This window comes from Sciurus carolinensis, chromosome 2 (genome assembly GCF_902686445.1).
Source record: "Sciurus carolinensis chromosome 2, mSciCar1.2, whole genome shotgun sequence".
Lineage (NCBI taxonomy): Eukaryota > Metazoa > Chordata > Mammalia > Rodentia > Sciuridae > Sciurus > Sciurus carolinensis.
In genome coordinates, this window is record NC_062214.1 from 52,013,562 (window position 1) to 52,033,450 (window position 19,889).

Below are 19,889 nucleotides of genomic sequence, written 5' to 3' on the forward strand. Positions count from 1 at the left end.
CAGAATAGGATGACAAATGGTATCCTGAGGTATTGTCCTAGGGTGGCCTGGTCCCAGGCAGGGTCCAGGTGGTGATTTTCTAATAGAAATGAGAGAGGGATGCTGAAGGGTGATTCAACAGGGGTGACTCAACAGTGCTGGGAATTTCAATCTGATAAATGCCAACAGCTGATTCTGTCTTCATGTGTTATGCTCAAAATTTGTCTTCTCAGGAAACAAAAGGACAAATGACAACTTGAAGTGGACAATACAGAAGTGATGGCAATTTGCAGAGGAAATGTGTTCCCGTTATTTTGGGAGGAAATACAAGTTCCCATTATCTTGAGAAAAAGGGCAGGCACAGAAGGAAGGATCATTTCAAACACATAAAGGGAAAGGAAAACAAAAACAAAAACAAAACCCAACAGGTTCAAAGATAACAAACCCTCAGGAGAAAAATCAATCAAGAATGAGCCCAATGATAGAAAAAAAGGAGAGCCATCCTCTACCTTCTATTTTAAGAGGACACACACAGTAGATGAAAGAAGAGGACACCAATTAAGGGTGGATCAGTAGTAGTGTGCCCAGGATGTTCAGAACCAGAACAAGCTGAGCCTACCAAAACAAAACAGTTGAAGACAAAGGGCCTTTTCCATTACTTCTGAAATAAGGAAGCAGGCCTACAAGTTGGAGAAAGTGGTGTAATATCAACAAAGAACAGCAAGAAAGCAACTGTTCTCAATAACCATGTTACCTCCATTCTCTTCAGTAATAGAAAAGAGAGAACACTGACAATCAAGACAAAGCTCGGGAAGTTGATGAGTAAGTGTGTGGTCTTCTGAAATGAGTTCAAGTCCTTCAGGAGCTTCGGGAATTGTATCTCACAGCACAAAAAAGTTTTTGCCCTTTTGAGAAGTTATGAGGGAGCTGTAGCTGTAACTCAGTGGTAGAGTGCTTGCCTTGTACGTGTGGGGCACTGGGTTTGATCCTCAGCAGCACACAAAAATAAATAGACAGTGTGTCCACCTACAACTAAAAATTTTTAAAAAGTTATGAGTAATAGGACTATAATTCATAACTACAGGTAAAAGGTAATTAATAACAAAGCATTTTCAGGATGGAAACACTACATTTCACTACCCACAGACTAGAAAACCATATGCTTATTTCTTGAAGGATTTTTAAAGAAACATTATGGGCAACATGAACTTTCTTAAAAAAAAAAGTTATATTAACTGAAGCTTTCTTTTTTGTAAAATTGTTAAGATGGTTACTAGGGGAATGCTATAGACCTTAATTTTACCAAAATATTTGATTTACTGCTTATTGAGCTCTATTTCTCACCAGATAAGAAAAGGGACCAGGCAGAATGGAGCACAGCTATAGTCCCAGCAACTTGAGAGGCTAAAGGAGGATCACACGTTTAAGGACACCCTCAGCAACTTAAAGAGACCCTGTCTCAAAATTAAAAAGAAAAAAAAAAAAATAAGAGGGTGGGGATGTGGCTCAGTGGTAAAGAATCCCTGGGTTCAATCCCCAGTACAAAAAAAAAAAAAAGACACATGAAAAGGAATCAATGATAAGATTAAAATTCTTCTTATCAAATTTTTTCCTTTACTATTATTTTTATTATATATGTAATTTAAGAAAAAAATGCATAGACTCAGATTACTGATATGTAAATATTAGAAGTTCATGAGACTACCTAATCAACAAACTTTGGATTCTGCTTTTTGGGGAACAGAGCAGGAAGATATATAAGGGCTTTAACAATTTAACAATAAAAATGGGGCTGATCTGGACTTCAAAAGTTAATGATGCAATTGCTAAACTCTCATGTGGAAGGTAAAAATATGTCTGTTCTGTACTGGTTGGATGACCTATTAGGTGCTGTGTTCAAATATGGCTTCTTTCTTAAGAGGGATGTCGATCAAATAAATTATATGCAAAGGACAGCAACTGGAATGGTGAAAGGACACACAAATCATGAAAATAGCTGAAGGATCTGAGTTTTCTCCTAGACAGAAAAGTAGAAAATCAATTCTCCTGAAATACATGAAGTAGAAGAAAATAGAAGAGAGACACACTGTGGCACCCATGGTTAGAAATTAGCAGGAGACACACTTAATGCTCAATATAGGAAAGACATCCTTTAACGACTCAAATAGGGGTGGTATAGGCATCTGCCAGGCATCTGTCAGAGAGACTGGAGAAGAGCACTGAGGCCTACTTTAAGAATTTGATAGAATCAGGATTCCTTGATTTTAACTCTATTTCTGCTTTCTTAAAAATGCCCTTAATTAAAATGTAGAACAACATCTGGGAATAGCCAAGATAGGTGTTCCCCAAACTAATCTATGGATTCCATGAGAAGCTGATAGGTATGTTGTATTCATATCGGGTTGTAAAATACTGTATTGCATGTCATATTTGGAGACTTGACTCATTTGCCTTTAGTAGTCTTGCAGTTAATCTATGTGACTTAACCCAGATGCTTCTGAAGTACTCCTGTGGGTGCTTAGTTTGTCTCATATGAACTTTACTTTGATGCAAGTCTAAACATTTTTTGTCTTTGAGGGGGGAGGTGTTTAGATTTCTGTTTTCAGGAATTAATCAGCAAAAGCAGCTTACTAAAAAGAAAGTAATTAACTTGAAGGACCAAGGGCTAGAGGAAAACTAGTAATTTGGTCCAATCTCAGATTCCTTTCTTCTTTCTTCACCACTGAAACAGCTGATGATCTCCAGAGAAAAAGATCTACTGTGTCCCAAGAACTGTTTTAGGCACAACATTTGAGTTATGATTTGAATCTTTCTAACTCTCATGACTTAGTGTACCTTTTTTTTTAATAGGTGAAAAAACCAATTCTGTGAAATAATTTCAGTCAAAAGCCAAAATAGCTCCTATATTCAGGGTTCCATGTCTTCTGAGATCCCTAAGGCAGATTCTCCTAAAAATCAGAAATGAATTTGACATAATGGCTAGCAGTGAAAAAAAGTAAAAGATTTTCTGTTTCAGAAAGAACTCAGTAATCACAACAGCCCTTTAGGGTTATGAGGACAAGAACGTTGCCTTATTCTTTGATTGTTTTCAGGATGAGTTTGGTTACCCATATTGATAATGCTTGTTCACTTGAGAAAAAAATGCTCCATGTATTTAGATGGTGCATGGAAGGGCAGTTTAACTCTCATTTATCAGACCTTTCATATTTAAGAGGAAAAAAAAGATCCTATCTGTAGCAAATGAAAAGATCTTAGTAGTCACATATTCCCCCCTCAAGATTTTAATACTTAAGACCTCTGGCTTTCAAAGATCTTAATTCCTTAGTAAATAAGAAGATGATGTAGCTTCTGTAAAAATATTAAGTGAACTTAAGATATAGAGGACTTCACTGTTGATCAGGGTATCTCTCTTGGTCTTTCCCTTTCTTTTCTTACCAAGAACATCACTGGTGGCCATGATGTCACATGTGTACATAGCTGCCATCAAGCGCTGAGGTTTCACTTGCAGTGAGTAGCGACATGCTTCTTTCATGGTGGCAATTAGCTGTCCTGAGAAGGGTCCATAGCAGTCAGGGACTGAACAGTCTCCTTTCTGGGAAATCCTCTTCTCAAAGGGCTCTAAGCAGACACCTTGTACCTCTTGGTTCTCCTCTCCACCAGGATGAGTCTTATCTTCTTCCTGTCTCTGTCCTTCTAGATCACTTTGTTCTTGATTATGCTTATCACTTGCTCCTTGCTCCTCAAGTTTACTTACGTCCCATTTTTCCAGAATAAAACAGACACCCATGAGGGGCTCCTCACACATGGGGCCAGAGAGGGTTGCTAGTTGGAAGCCACTCACAATGCTATTGCCCAAATCTCGGTATCTACTGACTTCTTTTGAAGCTCTGCCAGCTGGGCCTGTCCATACTGAGTTCTGAAAGTTTTCGCTTTTATTGACTAATATGTTAGGCCCACATTTTCTTGGGCCAAATGACCAGATTTGATCAACAGTATTCCTCCATTTTCTCCCTGTTAAATGTTGTTCTAGTTTTCCTTTGAATTCCCAAATTTTCTCTTGGGTCTTCTGATGAATCATCTGAGTATTTTTGCCCTCATTCAAAGAGGATGTCAAATGCTCCATGGAACGAATCAAATCACTGTTTTCTTCCAGAATCTGAGTGACTTCTTCTGGAAGGGGCACAGCTCGAACACTGAGGGTGGCAAGTTTATTGGGAGTCGTAATAGTGATTAACCCGTCAGAGTCAACTTGAATTCCTTCAGGGATTTTGCTTTGATCTTCTTTTGTTTGGTGTATGACTGCAACTTTTTGTTGTTTGCCTATTTCTTCATTGACCATGTCAACTTTTGGGGGTTTTGTGATTGTTTCTCTGAATGGAATAATGGGTTCTGAAACACTGATATGAATCTTTGCAAACCTACAAATTCAAGAGAAATAACAGAAGTTTATAATCAAAATAGCATCACAGCTCCATATTATGTAATGAAAATTGTGCAAAAAAACCCCCACAAACATAAAAATTTATTTTACTGTGAAGGATCTGTAATTTACATTATATCACAATTCAAAAACTGCTTTCATGTCAGATTGAAAAGACTACCTCTAATGGGAACATACCTTCAGGGAGCTCTTCACTTGTAATGGAATTTCACTGCTTTGTTCATTCTTGCGATAAATAAACCATCTATCTAAATAGGTATGTTTTGAGTGGAAAATAAATGTTTAAATAGCATATGACATATAAAATCTTTAAAACAAAATCTGCCAATCTGAGATTCAGGAGAAGAAAAGCCCAGTGATTATAGCTCGAAAGAGGGAGAATCAGAGACTTTCAGGATTACTAGTTGAATCCTTATGAAAGATTTTGCTTTGATAATTAGGTTCAGAGTGAGGCCAACATGATATAGGAGTTTGTCAGAAACAGGACTTTCCAAATGATCAGCAGTGGAGAAAATTTTCTATATCTTCATTGTGATTTCTGAACACTTCAGATGTGGTTAGTACAACTGAGGAAAGGAATGTTTTGTTTTGTTTAAATATCCACACATAGCTACTGAGCATGTGAAACATGGCTAGTGTGACTGAGGAACTGGACTTCAAATTTTATGACTTTAACTAATTTTATTTTAAATAGCTTCACATGGATAGTAACTACTGTATTGGACAGCACAGGTCTTATGCCCCAATCTGGCACCAAGTTCAGAAAATCCTTTTTGTCACATGATATCAAGTTTGGTTTTAACTGGCCTTTCTTCCAAGTGAATTATAAATCCACACAGGAAAGAATCTAGAAATTGGCATGGATTGATTCTGATGATGATGAAAACCAGCAGTCTTTCTTTTTCTCTTATTTCTGCCAGTTAATACCAAAGTTTTGGTCTGGATACATCTGCTATTAGAAATGTGGACGGATACATGCATAAACTTATGTGTATGTGTATGTATGTACACAGATATGTTATATAAACTTCTAGGTCTTGAAGTGATGCTTTTCCCTGGGAAATGTTATTCAAAAAGGAAACTGAACACTGAAAGTTTCTGACATGCTTACATGTATTTCTTTCTACCTTCCATATTTTGTGGTTATGGGGTAGGTAAATAATATAACTGATTTTATGCCTTTGGATAAATCTGAAAACTCAATAAATGGATCGTTTTCTGAAAATAATGATATCCAAATTGATTTCAGAACATAGAAATAGACCACAACAAGTGAAAGAAAATAAAAATATGAAAAAAACGTTACTTCCAATAAAAGTTAAGATATGGCTACTAAGTTTCTCCGCTTTTAAGGATTGGCTCATTTCAATGCTACATATTTATTGCAGAACTCACAAGGGAATGTCTACCTGACATTGTACTAATAGAAAATGACTTTGATATTTGAACCTGACATCTTACACAGATAAAAATATAGTACAATCTTGCCAATGAATTTGAATTAGATGCTAAGATAAAATGATAATGAAAAGTAATAAAGAATATATGTGCATTTTTTTAAAAAAATAAAAAAAAATTTTGGTACTGGGAATTGAACTCAGGGGTACTCTACCACTGAGCTACATCTTCAGCTACATCTTTTATTATTATTATTATTTTTTTTAAGACAGGGTCTAAGTTGCCAATCCTCCTGCCTCAGTCTCCCTAGTTGCCAGGATTATAGGCATGCACGTCAGCTGCATTTTGTTTTTGATTATAACTTGGTATATATGATGTGTTACATTAAGTATTGTACATGTACTACTTCTTTAGTAGGTCTTAGTACTATCCTCATTTCTTAAAGGAGAAAATCATAAGATAGATAATACATCTTCTTCAAATGGCTAGTAAATGAAGAAGCTAGGATCCAAATCTAGTTCTGACTTCATAATCCACACTCAGCCACTATGCTCTATTGAGAAACTGAATTAAACAGCATATTCAAGAAAAAATTCAGAACACTAAGTAGTTTTTATCATAAGATATATAAAAATTAATTCATATTAGGCCCTTTAATACATTAAAATGTCAAATTAAACAATTATATAATCATCTTTTAAAAATGCCAACTTAGCATTCAATAAAATTCAATACCTATTCTTGATTTAAAAAAAAACACTTAGAAATCTTAGAAATGGGGAAATAGTTTTAAAATTATCATTATTTACAGAATATATATTCATATACTTAGCACATTCAAGAAAACCAACTGCAAAGCTTTGAAAGTATGAGAGAAAAATGTATCTATAACATTGTCCTCTCATAAAGTCAGAAAAGCTATGAGACACTTTAGTCCTTCAAATTTCGGAGATCCCAAGAAGTCTCCTGAAGTAATCATTTATATGATTAATTAAACCCACTCCATGCTGAGAAAGGAAGTGTGTGCATGGTTCAGGAGCAGAATGTCTTTAAATCCCAGCAAAGCAGAGCCTGTTGTCACTTCAAAAAAAAGTGAAGCAGATTCAGATTCCATCATGGCAACTTCCTGTGGCTTCCTGCCCTACCTGCTCATTAACACCTTGAGATCTCCATGCTAAGAGCTCTGACAGTTTCTCTGGTCTGGAGGTAACAGGTGGTATTCTCAGTCTCCCACTGCTATACATCAGTCATTCCTAAAAATGTGTGTGGAAGCTGTAAAAAGCTTATATACTAAAAGGCAGGCTCTGTCCCATGACAAATAAAAAAAAAAATTCTAGAATTTTATACATGTTCTTAATAAAACTGAGAATTTAGTAGTCATGTAGAATGGTCTAAAAAACAAAAATCTCCTGACCTATGATCACTTGTCTCAAAGTGAACATGCATGTAAACTATGACCCATGTAAAAAAAAAAACCAAAAAAAAAAAAAACAAAAAAAAAAAACATTTCTAATTCTCAGAAGCACCCCCTGCATGCCTTTGCCCAATCTCATAAAATTTATCCTAAATTTTATTGTAATGTTCTGCTCTTTTTCGTTTTTATCACCTAAACGTGAAATTCCTATATTGTACGGTTACTGCTTTCTGAACTTTACACAAAATCAATGTTTTTTGTAATTGCCTTTTTTTTTGCTCAATAGTATGTCATAAGAGTCATCCATGTCTTATGCAGCTATAATTTTGTTTACTGAGATTATTTTATAGAATTCCATTGTATGACTATAGGATAATTTATTCATTTATTTATTATCTGAATTGTTTCCAACTTCTGGCTGTAAAAACTCTTATTGCTATGAGCATTTTTTGTTGATGTGCATTTGTCCTGCTTTGTGTGTGTATATACAGAGAAATGGGAGATTTGCCAAGTCATACCAACTGCTAATCTCCCACTTTAGCAAATCATACCAAATCATATTCCAACATGCTGTATCGCCTCTCACCCACACTAGTTGCATAGGTGAATTTTCATTGCTCCTCATCTTTACCATCACTTGAAAATGTGACTTAAAAAATTTCACTCATTCTGTGAGAGTATACAGAGGCATCTCACTTTGATTTTAATTTGTATTTCATCAATTAGGAATAAGTCCAATACCTTTCATATGTTTATTGGCCTTTAGACCTCCTTGAAGTACTTATGTAAATCTTTTTATTTTCAAGTGGTTTGCAGCTTTTCTTATTTATTTGTAGAAATTCTTTAATTATGAGGACAAATCTCCCTTAGTTCACTGTATCACAAAGGTCTTTTCTGACCCTTGGTTTGCCTTCTTAAGAATTCTCTTCACAGGGTTTGTTGATTATCAAACCTTTACTTGGTCCTTTAAAATCCAATTTAAGCTTTCCCCTACCCAGCGATCTTGAAGATCCTGTTTCATAGTATCTTCTAGACACTGGCAAGGTTTTGATTTTCACATTTTAATCTATAATCCACCTGAAATAAATTTCTGAAAACGGCATGAAATAGAGGCCTAGTTTCATTTTTTTTTCTATTTAAGTATCCAACTTGCCAGCATCATTTATTGGAAAAATCTGTCCTTTTCTCATTGCTCTTCAGTGCCACCCATTTCTGGATTTTCTTGTTTATTCTTGTGTCAATCTAATGTAGTCTTAATTACTGTAACTTTAAAATGAAATCTGAATTCCAGTATACCAAGAACTCCCACCCTGTTCTACTACTTTCAAGGTGTTTTGGTAATTTTTGGCCCTTTGCATTTCCATACAAATTTTGGAATCAACTTGAAAAAGTTCCACAAACATACATAAACATAAATTCACTGAGATCCACTGAGATTGCTTTGACTCTATAATAAGTTTGGGAGGACAGATATCATTATAATGCTAAATTTTTCAAGCCATGAAACTTTGTTGTGTAATTTTTTTTTTGCATAGAGGACTTATGAGTAAATTTTATTCCTAAATATTTGATATTTTATTGTGACTATAAATGGTAATATTAAAATAATTTTCATTTTCTGCATATTTGTAGTTCATAGAAATAAAACAGATTTTTTCATATTAAACTTTAGTTCTGCAAACATGCTGAATTTATTACTAATCTTAATAGTTTTATAAATTATTTTGGATTTTTAATCTATATCATTTGCAAATGAGTTTCAGTTTTCCCTGTTCAATTTTCATATCTTAAATTTTTTATTCTTCTTTAGAATACTGCTGCAAACCTCCAGAAAAATGTTAAGTAAAATCCATAATAGTGGGTCCTTTGTTTATTATTGATTGAAAAAGACAGATTTCAAAAATCTCACAAATCCCACATACATGTTTGCTACAGTTATTGTGAAGACAGTTGGTATCAGTTTAAGGAAGTTCTATTTTTTTCCTGGCAAGCTAAGACTTGATTATGCATACATGCTGAATTTTTGTTTCTTGATGTGATTTCACTCCTTTTTATCCCCCCTGTTAATTTGATAAATTTACACTGGCTGACATATTTAATATTATTCAAACTTTAATTCCTTAGTTATAGGACTAAAATTTTCTATTTCTTCTTGATAAGATTTTTCTGGGAATTTGTTCATTTCCTTTAAAATTTATTGGCATGAAACAGTTAACAACATTCTCATTGGTTTCTTGCCTAGGACAAGGTATCTAATACCCAATCACTAAGGTGCCTGAAACTCCCATGTGACAATGGGTACTGAAGGATGCAATGATGGCCTTCTATCAACACCACCTGATTCAGCTTTCCCAGGGTTCAAAGACAACACTTTACATGTCATATTCATAAAACACTGCCTGCAGTTAGCGGCCCCATGAGATCTGTCCACCATCTCGTCACCTACCTGCACTTGCTCTAGCTGACTTCTCTGCTAACACTCATGCAAGTGGAAAAGGGAGATTTCTCTTTACTTGTTTACCTCTCTGAGTTCTCACAGGTAACACTGTGTTTCAGTTCATTCTTTCATCATATGAAGCCACAATGCAAAGGGACTGTTTTGTTTTGATTGTGGGGTGGAAATTTCAGAAATTGGAATTTTTAGGCAAAGCACATAAGGAATACCTTCACAATTTGTGTGGTGTCTTATTAGAGCAAAACACACTTTTTACAAATGCAGATAGATGTGTTATTGCTTTTATTGTTCCCATTCAATGTAACTCTAAATTATTTTTAGGCATTTGGACATGAATACTTTTTAGAAGGATTACATAGATTGGTTTCTAGGAAAAAAGTCTTTTTATATTTATTAAAAATATTTTAATACCATGTTAAGGGCACATTACTAGAAAATGAATTTCTCTTATTATAAAGCATAGTTGCTTTTTCCTCTCCCAAGATAAAAAGTATCCACAGTTAAAATCATGAGATATAAATGAAAAAAGACTAAACAAAGATATAAATATGTAACTCTATTAAAGTCAGTTTGGGGTACAAGGGGGGGTATTACTTAAAATCTAATTCTAAGGACCAAAAAGCATGATTTTTAAAAGGAGTAAGTAACCTGAGAAATGAAAGGTTATTTAATGTGGATTTTAATTTGGAGTAAGCAGAATGAAAAAAGGAAAAATAATTTAGTTCAAAGACACAAACAAAAAAAATAACATTTCAAAGTTTTTTAAAACCTTCTAAGAAGTTATTATTTAAACTACATTATGCCTTATGATTTACCTAATTAATGTTATTCTCCAACCAACATTAGAACTTACTAGAAATTACAAGAATATGGTGATAAAAGTGTATGAGATGAAAAATGGACCTTCCAATTTTGTACTAATAATGGCTATAAAAATATTGAAAACAGAAAAAAGGCCACAACATATTTTAAACTGAAGAATAGACATGAGAACATTCCCAATATGATAAGAGGTTCCACAAGTCTCACAGGGATGGTGCTGCACAGAAACTGTTCCATTCTATCATTATTAGTTATTGGTATACCATGACTACACCACTGATTTTAAGAAGTGAGATAAACAGCACTCTACACAGTGAAGTGACTGCCACATAATATTTAGTATATGATTATATTGATCATTAATAATTAGTTATGATAATTACAGTTCCAGAAACTTTTTTAATGAAAATAGGGTCATTACAGGACAATTCCCCATTTTTTCACTAATAAGCAAAGAAATATATGTTAATAATGAACATCTTTTATTTTCCAGGTTGGTAAAATTTTCAAAAGATGATATAATAAACAAGGTTGGTAAAAGTGTGACTGAAGAACACTTGCAAATGATATTGCTGTTCTAGTATATACTTTTTGAGTATGTAATAACACCTCCAGGGTTTATATTAACCCAATAATTAGAGCTGTATCTACAGAGAGCTTTGCATATCTGAATATGCACAGAGCCAAGTATAGATTTATGAACTCAAATGTAATGGTGGTTATTTCTGCATGAGAATCAAATGATTTTTTCTTATTCTTCTGAATTTTCCTTTCTGCTGAGATACACTATCATTGGAATAGAAAGGACAATGTTATTACAAAGAATGATTTGATATGCCCATTTAATATGCTTCATCTTCATAGAGAAATAAAGATTTCCAGAAGTATACACTGTAGAGACCACAGCAAGAAGAAAAGAAGTATGCCCTAATCTCAGACTACACTCAAAACAAAATTAAATTTTGTTTTTTGCCCTGATAGTCTTTGCATGTGTATGCATGCTTAAAGTAAAATATGCATACACATATATGAAAATCCTTTATGATTGAAGCTAAAAATGCAAAATTAATCAAGATAGGCAGTGAATGCCATTTTTCAGTTATTAAGAATTAAATTTATGATCCAATAACAGTTCATGTCTGAGCTGAGAATATTTCATTTTTCTCCAAAAATAAGTCATAGTTTAGCCTGATCAGTTTAAAGAACTCTAAAACATTCCATTGATTCTGGAGCTATCATTTCTCCATCTCTAACATTCTCTTCTAACCTTTCTTTTAAGTCATCCAAGCATCGTTGAAGGTGGACTTCCCCTGCTGTGACTAAAACGTGTTCTCCTGTTTCCTGAATTAATATCTGGACACAGGGATCAGCCTGGTTTAACAGCTTCATTCCTTTCACGAGCTGAGGCATTTCACCTAGGTTAAGAAAATGAAATACTCATTTAATTACATAAGGATTAATACTATCTAAAGACAATGGCCAAGTCACTGACAAGAAAATTATAATGAAACTCTTAAAGGAACATTTTACTTTTCTTCCACATACGCAGTGATGTGAAGAAAACTACCTTCTAGTAATTTATTTGTACAGACAATTAACATGAGACACTCACCAGCCTTATTAAGATTCCAAAGCTGACCTATACCACTTCTTCAGATACTCAGCAGATTTATTATTATGCTTGTAAATTCACCTAAATATTATTGTAAAAGTATATATTATATACCTAGAAATGTAACAGAATACTTTCTCAAATCGCACATATAAAATCAACAAATAAGCAAAACAAGCATTTAATATGATATTCAAGAACCTTTATCAAGAGCTTCATATTAAAAATAAGTATATGTGAAACCATTTGGAAGAATTGTGGGTTTTAGATACCCTACCTAGCTACTTTACCAAGGAACACTCCTGCCCTCCATTCTGCTTGTGGGTCTGGTACACTACTGCTTCTTGCCTACAATTTAGGGAGCTGAGAGCTCAGATGGAGACTGTGATATACATCCTGAATTTAGTTTCTTTCTCACTCCTTTCCACACACTCAGCTGCTACTCTTCACTCAAGGTAGACCAGAGGAAGTCTCTTGCTACTGCTCTGACTTTGAGGGCACTTTCATGTAGTACTGTTTCAATTCTACATTTGACCAAAATACTTAGCAATTCTTCAATGCTTGGTTTTCAACATGTGAAACATACAAAACTTAGGAGCTTTCTGCAAGATAGTGGTTTTCAATATGCCTCACAAAAGTTTTATTAATTTGGGGGCAGAAAGAGAATATTAAAATTTCTATATCTATTTATTTTTAATATAAAGTTGTTCTAATAATAACTAACACTTTATATCACTAACAATATTCTGACAAGCACTTTACCTATATGATTAACTATGAGGCAGGTATGATTAATGTTTTCATTTTGTAGGCAAGGAACAGGTGCAGAGAATCTTATGCTCAATGTCAAGAACAATCAAGTGGCAGAACCTGGTTCTGAAGCCAGTTAGCCAGCCAGGGAGTCCAAGCTCTATGGATGGACACCAGCACCCCATAGGTCAGGTGTCATGAGCTATGCCTGGGATGCATACATCCTGAAGGACCCTGTATGCAGGATCAAAAAAAGCATCTTTGTGTTTTCCTTTTTAGCACACTGCAGTTTAACTTTGCTTAATTGTTGTTGTTGTTGTGCTTTTTTTTTTGAGAGGCAGGGGGTGTGCTGGGGACTGAATCCAGAGCCTCATGCCTCATGCATGCTAGGCAAGTGCTCTGCCACTGAGCTACATCCCCAGCCCTTCTTTGCCTAATTAAGTAGACTTAACAGATTATTAGCTTAACCTTCACAGAAGTTGAAACCTGGCTTAAAAAATTCCTACAAAGATATCACTGGCAATATTAATAACCCAAGCACAATGGAACAACAATAATAATTAAGGCAAAGCATTCTTTTAGCTATCAGCCAAATCACAATACACATATACACACGTACATGCGTGAGCACACATGCACATACCCGTCTCTCTTCAAGGTAAAGGTAACAGTTTAACAATAAGGAAAAAAAATTTTTTAATGAAATTTGAAACAAGGAGGCAACATTTTGAAATCAGATATTGGAAAATGTTTCCATTGATTATCATTCTATGGCCAAAAAACTCGAACACTTCATGTATAAACCTCTTAAAATTTCAAAGGTGATTTTCCTACCTTTTTAAAAAATTTTTCAAATGAATATCTCATTAAAGACATAAAAATCAAGGCCTTCTAGGCAGTTAAGAAAAAACTGACTGACATTAGGAAAAGTAGATAATTGTTATCTGTATTTCAACAAAACCTTTGTATAAATGATAAATGGCATTCTAAAACAATACCATGATTTAGTAAAGACAGCTGAGGATCTATGTCTTCCATTGGGACTCTAACTTTGTGAAGTGTCTTTTCCAGTGATAATAACCACTAAAACCAAGTGTTTTAACAAAGGGAACCTAGAAGCAGACCTCTGAATAGCTGTATCACAGAATGCTAAGGCAAGATTTTTACAAATAATAAAGCATTATTGTGGTAGCCAGACTTCAAGATGGCCCTAATCCCCCTGGCCTCCTGATATGCAGGATCCTGTGTAGTTCTCTCAAACAGTGAATCAGAACTGGCCTGTATGACCAATAGAATTCTGTGCAAGTGACAATGTGATTCCAAAGTTAGCTCTGCACTACTGGCTGAAGCCAGTCACCGTGCTATACTATAGCACTCAAGCAGCCACATGAAGGGGACCCCTGGGGAGAGGAGGTCCCAGCCAGTAGCAATTTGTATAGTTACACCTTAGATGGCTATAGTCCAAGGTGACTGCAACTGCTTGAGAGACTCAAAACTGAACTGTTTCCCAATTCCTGACAAAAGAACTGTGAAAAATGAATGAATTTCAGGCCACTAAATTTTGGAGTAATATGTTATCCATTATTAGATAACTAATATGATTATATATCACAATCACAAACAAATGTTATATACACACCCTATGCATATGGATATATACATTTATATAATATGTATCCATCAAAAACAAATAAAATTATGGTTATTTCATTTTAACTTCGCTTTCAAATAGTTTCTATTTTTGTGTGTTTCATAATTTACATGAAACACTGACACAAAAACTCATGTATCTATATAAAACACAGGTTCAAAAAGCTTCCTCTCTCTTTTTAAAATTGTTATGGATAAAGAGTGAAAGAATTCTGGAAGCCAGTGACTCCAATCTCAGATAAACAAGATTTCTTGAATTCCTTTTAAAGGAATTGTCTCTGAGATAGAGTTTGAATCTGGACTTCACCATTTAATATCTGTATGATCTTAGACAAGTTAATTAACTTCTTTATGTCTCAGTTTTGCTTGTGTGAGGATGAAGATAAAAATAGCATCTTAATGCATTGGGCAGCTGAGAGAATTAAATGAGATAATCAATACAAAATCCTCAGTATAGAGTGTGGCATATATCAAGAATCAATGTAAATGATGAAAATAATAATGTCTATGGAATATTGGTGATTCTCTGGGTTGAGTTTTGAGTAGATCCTGGGCATGAAGCAGAAACTGGCCATCATGACATTTTAACTCCTGTTTGGGAAAAAGAAAAATATAAAAACAAATACTCAGGATTTGCTTCTCCCTGAAAGAAGAATAAAAGACTGTATCCAGATTAATCCACCCAGTTTTTCATGATGAAAAAGAAGAAAGGCTCTAGGGATACACACTCTATTCAAGCTAAGTAACAATGGTTCCATCAAGGGCTCCTAGGGGCAGCATTATTAGGGAGTCTTGCTACAGGATGTAACATTTCAATAGTTATTAGACGTGGAAACCATGGAAAAAAGGGCAGTTGCCCTGAAGTAAGGATAAATATAAGATACTAGGGCAAAGAGAAAACAGAAAATAAATTTCTTCTAAGGGTTCACAGGCTTGAGGATAGTACTAAGAAAAGTTTTCTTACATTCTCAATGTAGACTTAGATGTTGACATTATAGAAACACCAAGAAGAAAGTTTGGTGAGTATAAAATTCAAATGATGAAATATGCAAATTGGGCTTCAGTTACACAATCAAGAAATGCATGGTAAATTCAGCAAAAACAACATACTCAATAGGAAAGAGGAGCAACACTTAAAATTACGAAGACAATTGTGTGCCCCTTTCAACCATTTTAAGTTTATTTTTTATGAAGTTCAGAAAAATATATGAAATACATATGAGGAAATGCACTTTGGCTTCCAGATGGATAATCCTAAGTAATTCTCTTATTAGACTACCTCATTTCCAGACAAAGTAAGGGAAATTAATCTTACTGGGAGTTTGCCCTGGGACAGGAAATAAGCCTGTTACTAGGACCCTCATCTCACATAGCAAAGCTGCACAGAAGCTGGTTCTGGTGCCCCTTTAGGATTGGGCTATTCCTTGGCTTGGATAACAAAGCATGGAGTAGCACAAAACTGTCAAATAGCTTTTTAAAAATTATAACATCCTATTAAAATAGGATAGCTGAAATTATCAAATATTCCTTAATTCCTGCTTTTAAAATCTAGATGCTAACATAATAGAGAAAAAACAAGTAAGAATAAAGATAAAAATCATTACTAGAAACATATAAGAATAAGCCTTGGTTGCCAGACTCTAATGTTACAACTTTAAAAAAACTGATCTTTCTTGTACTGTATGTGCTTCTAAGGGTTGGACACTGTGTACAGTGACCAGGGCCAGTCCAGCAAGTAGAATAAAAGAACAAATTCACGAAGGGTCAGGATCTGACAAAACTACAAAGAGGAAGTGGACTTTACATGGAGAGGGTAAATTCCAGCAGCACTCAAGGCACTATCAGTCCATAGTGATAGCCCAGAAAGAATTCCTGTCTCTGAAGCCTCAGGCAAAGGCTGTTTACTGGGACTGAGTTCAAAGGTCAGAGGTGCAGTCTTCCCAGTACCCATTCTAGGGTTCCAGGGACTCTAAATGTGTGTCTTAGAACTTGAAGGGAGGATGAGTCTTTACAAGGCTCCAGCTCTGGGGAGTGAAGGATAGGCAAGTATAGGCACATTACATACTTCAATAGAGGTGTTTCTTTACACATTTGTTCTTTGGTTCCCTTAAAGCAAGGTATGAAGCTTCTTTACTACCACTACTGGAAACAGCAAAATCACGGCAGAAGGGGCCAGTAATAGTCACCAAAAGAGAAATAAAAGCATTAACAGGATTGCCCAGGCTAATGGGAAACACTAAAACCAAGGATCATTGTCATAGGGTCAGATATATGTGGGTATCATGTAGCCAGCAGGAAAGGGACAAGTGGTTTAGATGATGGATTCTGAACCAACAAACTTGGGATAAGATTCTAACTCAGAAGAAGTCACATAACACATGAGCTTTGCTGAGCTACAACCCTGTGCCAGGGTTAGGGAAGATGCAGACATGAACCTATCATCAAGAATAATATGGTCTCTGGATAGCAAAGGTAGCAACCATGTCATGTTCCTAGGAGAGAGGTCAGATGTCCTTTGAAGGGTTGCTTCTATTATATTCTTGAACGAAAATTCATGGTACATTGCTAAACAAATCATGAAAAGTCAAATAATAAACACATGAATTTAAAAAGTACAATGAACATCATATGCTTTTAAAGACAAGATTATCTTACTTGGGTGTTTTGGCTCAACAGCAACTCTCACAATAGGGGTGGCTTCAAAGTTGAGTGGTATAAATGGTGGGCAGGATGGCAGGCTACACAGTGTTGCAGATTTTAGCACAAAGTCTTGCAGGCCTCCTATTCCTGCAGGGAGAAAAAGACCCACAGAATCAATGAGGATGGTTAAATTCTGAATTTATGTTAGGAAAACAACAGTTATCAACCTGGCACATATGTCACAAGGCCAAACACTTCCAAAATGTTGCAAAGAATGAGGCAGATCTGTAACATGTGTCTACTGAATTAATCCCCTGCCCCCCCCCCAAATCCACTTGCATGGATAAAGAAAATTTGAGACTTAATTACCAATGTTGCTATGGAGTACCTGACCCTAAGCTACTCCTCATGCTACCTCGACCAACTCCATAAAGTCTACTCCAAGTTCCTGGTTGACAGCTGCATGAGACTCTGAAGGATGACTATTTGTCTTTGAGCAGATGACAGTAGACAGAATATCCCAGGAGAGATGAAAGGGGCAGTCTGAATTCCCCATCCAGAATATGAGTGGCCAACATTTGAAAGCACATTAAGAAACATGTACGAGGGCCACTTTTGTGTCTCTGTATTAAGGTAAAGACTAGGGAAGAGAAGAGGGAAGGAGAGGTTCTAAGCTTTAAGGAAAAGTGACAAGAAAGAAAAGGGCAGGGATATTTAGTCAGCATCTACTTTTGCATCTTGGGCTTAGAAACAACCAAGGAAAGGAAAGAAGGTCACCACTTTGCTGCCTTCAGCTGATCAAGCAATGGGTGGCATCAGGAAGATAGGACATCACTCAACCAAGCAGTCAGCCTGCTGGAGGGTAACTGGAGCACAGGCTTCAGACACACACCTGGAAGGTAGCTGAGAGGTCTGGCTACACACTGTGTAAACCTCCCTTTGGTACCTCACCTGCATGCATCCGGAATTCATCACCTCACTAAATTATGGGAGAGCTTCCAGTGGAAGAAAATGTTCCTTGCATTCTGGTAAAATCTGTTGTCTTCCCATCTCTACAACATTCTTGGCTCAGTTATCCAAAGGTCCACAGAAAACATGCTTCTTCCATTTTTACTAACTTCTCTTAGAATTTTTAAGGAATCCATCAGATTCTTCTAACTTGGTTCAGCTCAAGCAGAACATCATTAGGTCTTTCCCTGTTCGGCTAAGGGCCTGATTTCCAGAACTTTCCTATGCATGGGACCCTACTGACTAAAGTTTCCAGGGTGCTAAATCCTCTATGTGCCTCCAGCATAATACTTCTTTGGTCAAAGCCTACATTTCTTATTTCTGTACCTCTTGGCCCAGCAAAGAGAAGTCTGTAACTGGCTACAGCTTCTGGTTCATGTCTCCCACTGGTACTATGATATAACAGTTCTGAGTTAGCCCAAGTTCCCTCCAAGGCTACTAGAAATAACATCATCTCCAGTGAGGCTAGGGGTTCAGGAAACCCCACAGTAAATATTCTCTTTCAAACCTACTCCATCCTGCTTCTGACCTCTGATCAGCATGCATTTCCTTCCTGCACACACAGCACATGGTTTCAATGAAACGATAAATGCTGCTCTTTCCTCTGTATCACAAGGGGCACAAGCTGCAGATGGTCAGTAAATTTTGAACACTGTCTCTTTGAACTTCTAGTTTACATTTTGCTTTTCCAATTACCAAATCTTATGTTGCTATTTAGATATGTCCAGTTCTGTTGACCATGATTATAATTCTCCAAAAAATAGAAAAGAAAAAAGTCAATACCACAATATCCCTAGATGGGAAATTTTTAGAAAAGGCAAAAGATAGCAAGACTTTCACTACCTGTATTACATGTCACCATTTTTACTTACTTTTAAATATAATTTTAAAACCCTGAAACAGATTATCTGGGTAAATCACAGTAAAGTGACTTAAAAATCACTAAGAATTTCTTCATATGCTATGGGACTATTAAGTACACAATTTGATAATTGTACAAAGCAGTTGAAACCCTCTTTATTTAAAAAATAATGCTATCAAGTACAATTTTGAAAACAGGATACCCATAAGTAAACCATTCTAATTGTGCCACTTTTCTCATTTTTATGACTCTCTTTTTTTCTTCTCCTTGATTGGCATAGATCTTTACTACTGTAACGTCTATATAATTTTGTATCTTTTTTTCTTAAATCATATTATTTACACTTCACTCATTCTAGTCAAAATAATAAGAATTAAGAAGGAGTAATAGTTTTGTCACATAAGGTAGGTTTGTTAAAGCTTTTTTCAACTGGGAGTGGGGGATGAGGGACATATTTCCTCTGGGGAATCATTTCAGAATTTCTGAGATAGAAGAAGTGATAGTTCAAGGGGGGAAAGTTCAAAATTAATGTGGCATTGATTTGATTTTAGCCACTACATTTATTTTCAAATTTCAAAAATTAAAGAGGGTGTAAGGTTTTGTTTTTTTTTTTTAAATGGTTGTTAAAAATAAAAAAGGTATGTAGTTTTAAAAAGACAGAGAGAAAGACAAATAGGTTGAGGAATGTAGACCCAAAACAATTTACTGGGCAGTAAGGATTATTTTACTGTAAACACCTGTAACTTTTGTCTGGTTAAAGATAAATGATTCAAGTCCTTTATGATTTTTATTCCTTTAAATGCAACAAATAAAATATAATAACATGCTGAGATTACAATATCCAGCTAAATGCTGTAT

At 35.3% G+C, this 19,889-nt stretch overlaps 1 protein-coding gene across 2 annotated transcripts in view; it reads right to left on the reverse strand.

Annotated features, from left to right (window-relative positions):
* The window catches only part of Efl1 (elongation factor like GTPase 1), a 135,955-nt gene that overhangs the window by 17,407 nt on the left and 98,659 nt on the right, over window positions 1-19,889 (reverse strand). For both annotated transcript variants that reach the window (XM_047534803.1, XM_047534810.1), the window contains exons 16-18: window positions 17,177-17,308; window positions 11,777-11,924; window positions 3,415-4,397 (exon numbers count right to left, since the gene is read on the reverse strand). In XM_047534803.1, the coding sequence (XP_047390759.1) occupies window positions 3,415-4,397; window positions 11,777-11,924; window positions 17,177-17,308 (1,263 nt within the window). The remainder of the gene's footprint in view (window positions 1-3,414; window positions 4,398-11,776; window positions 11,925-17,176; window positions 17,309-19,889) is intronic.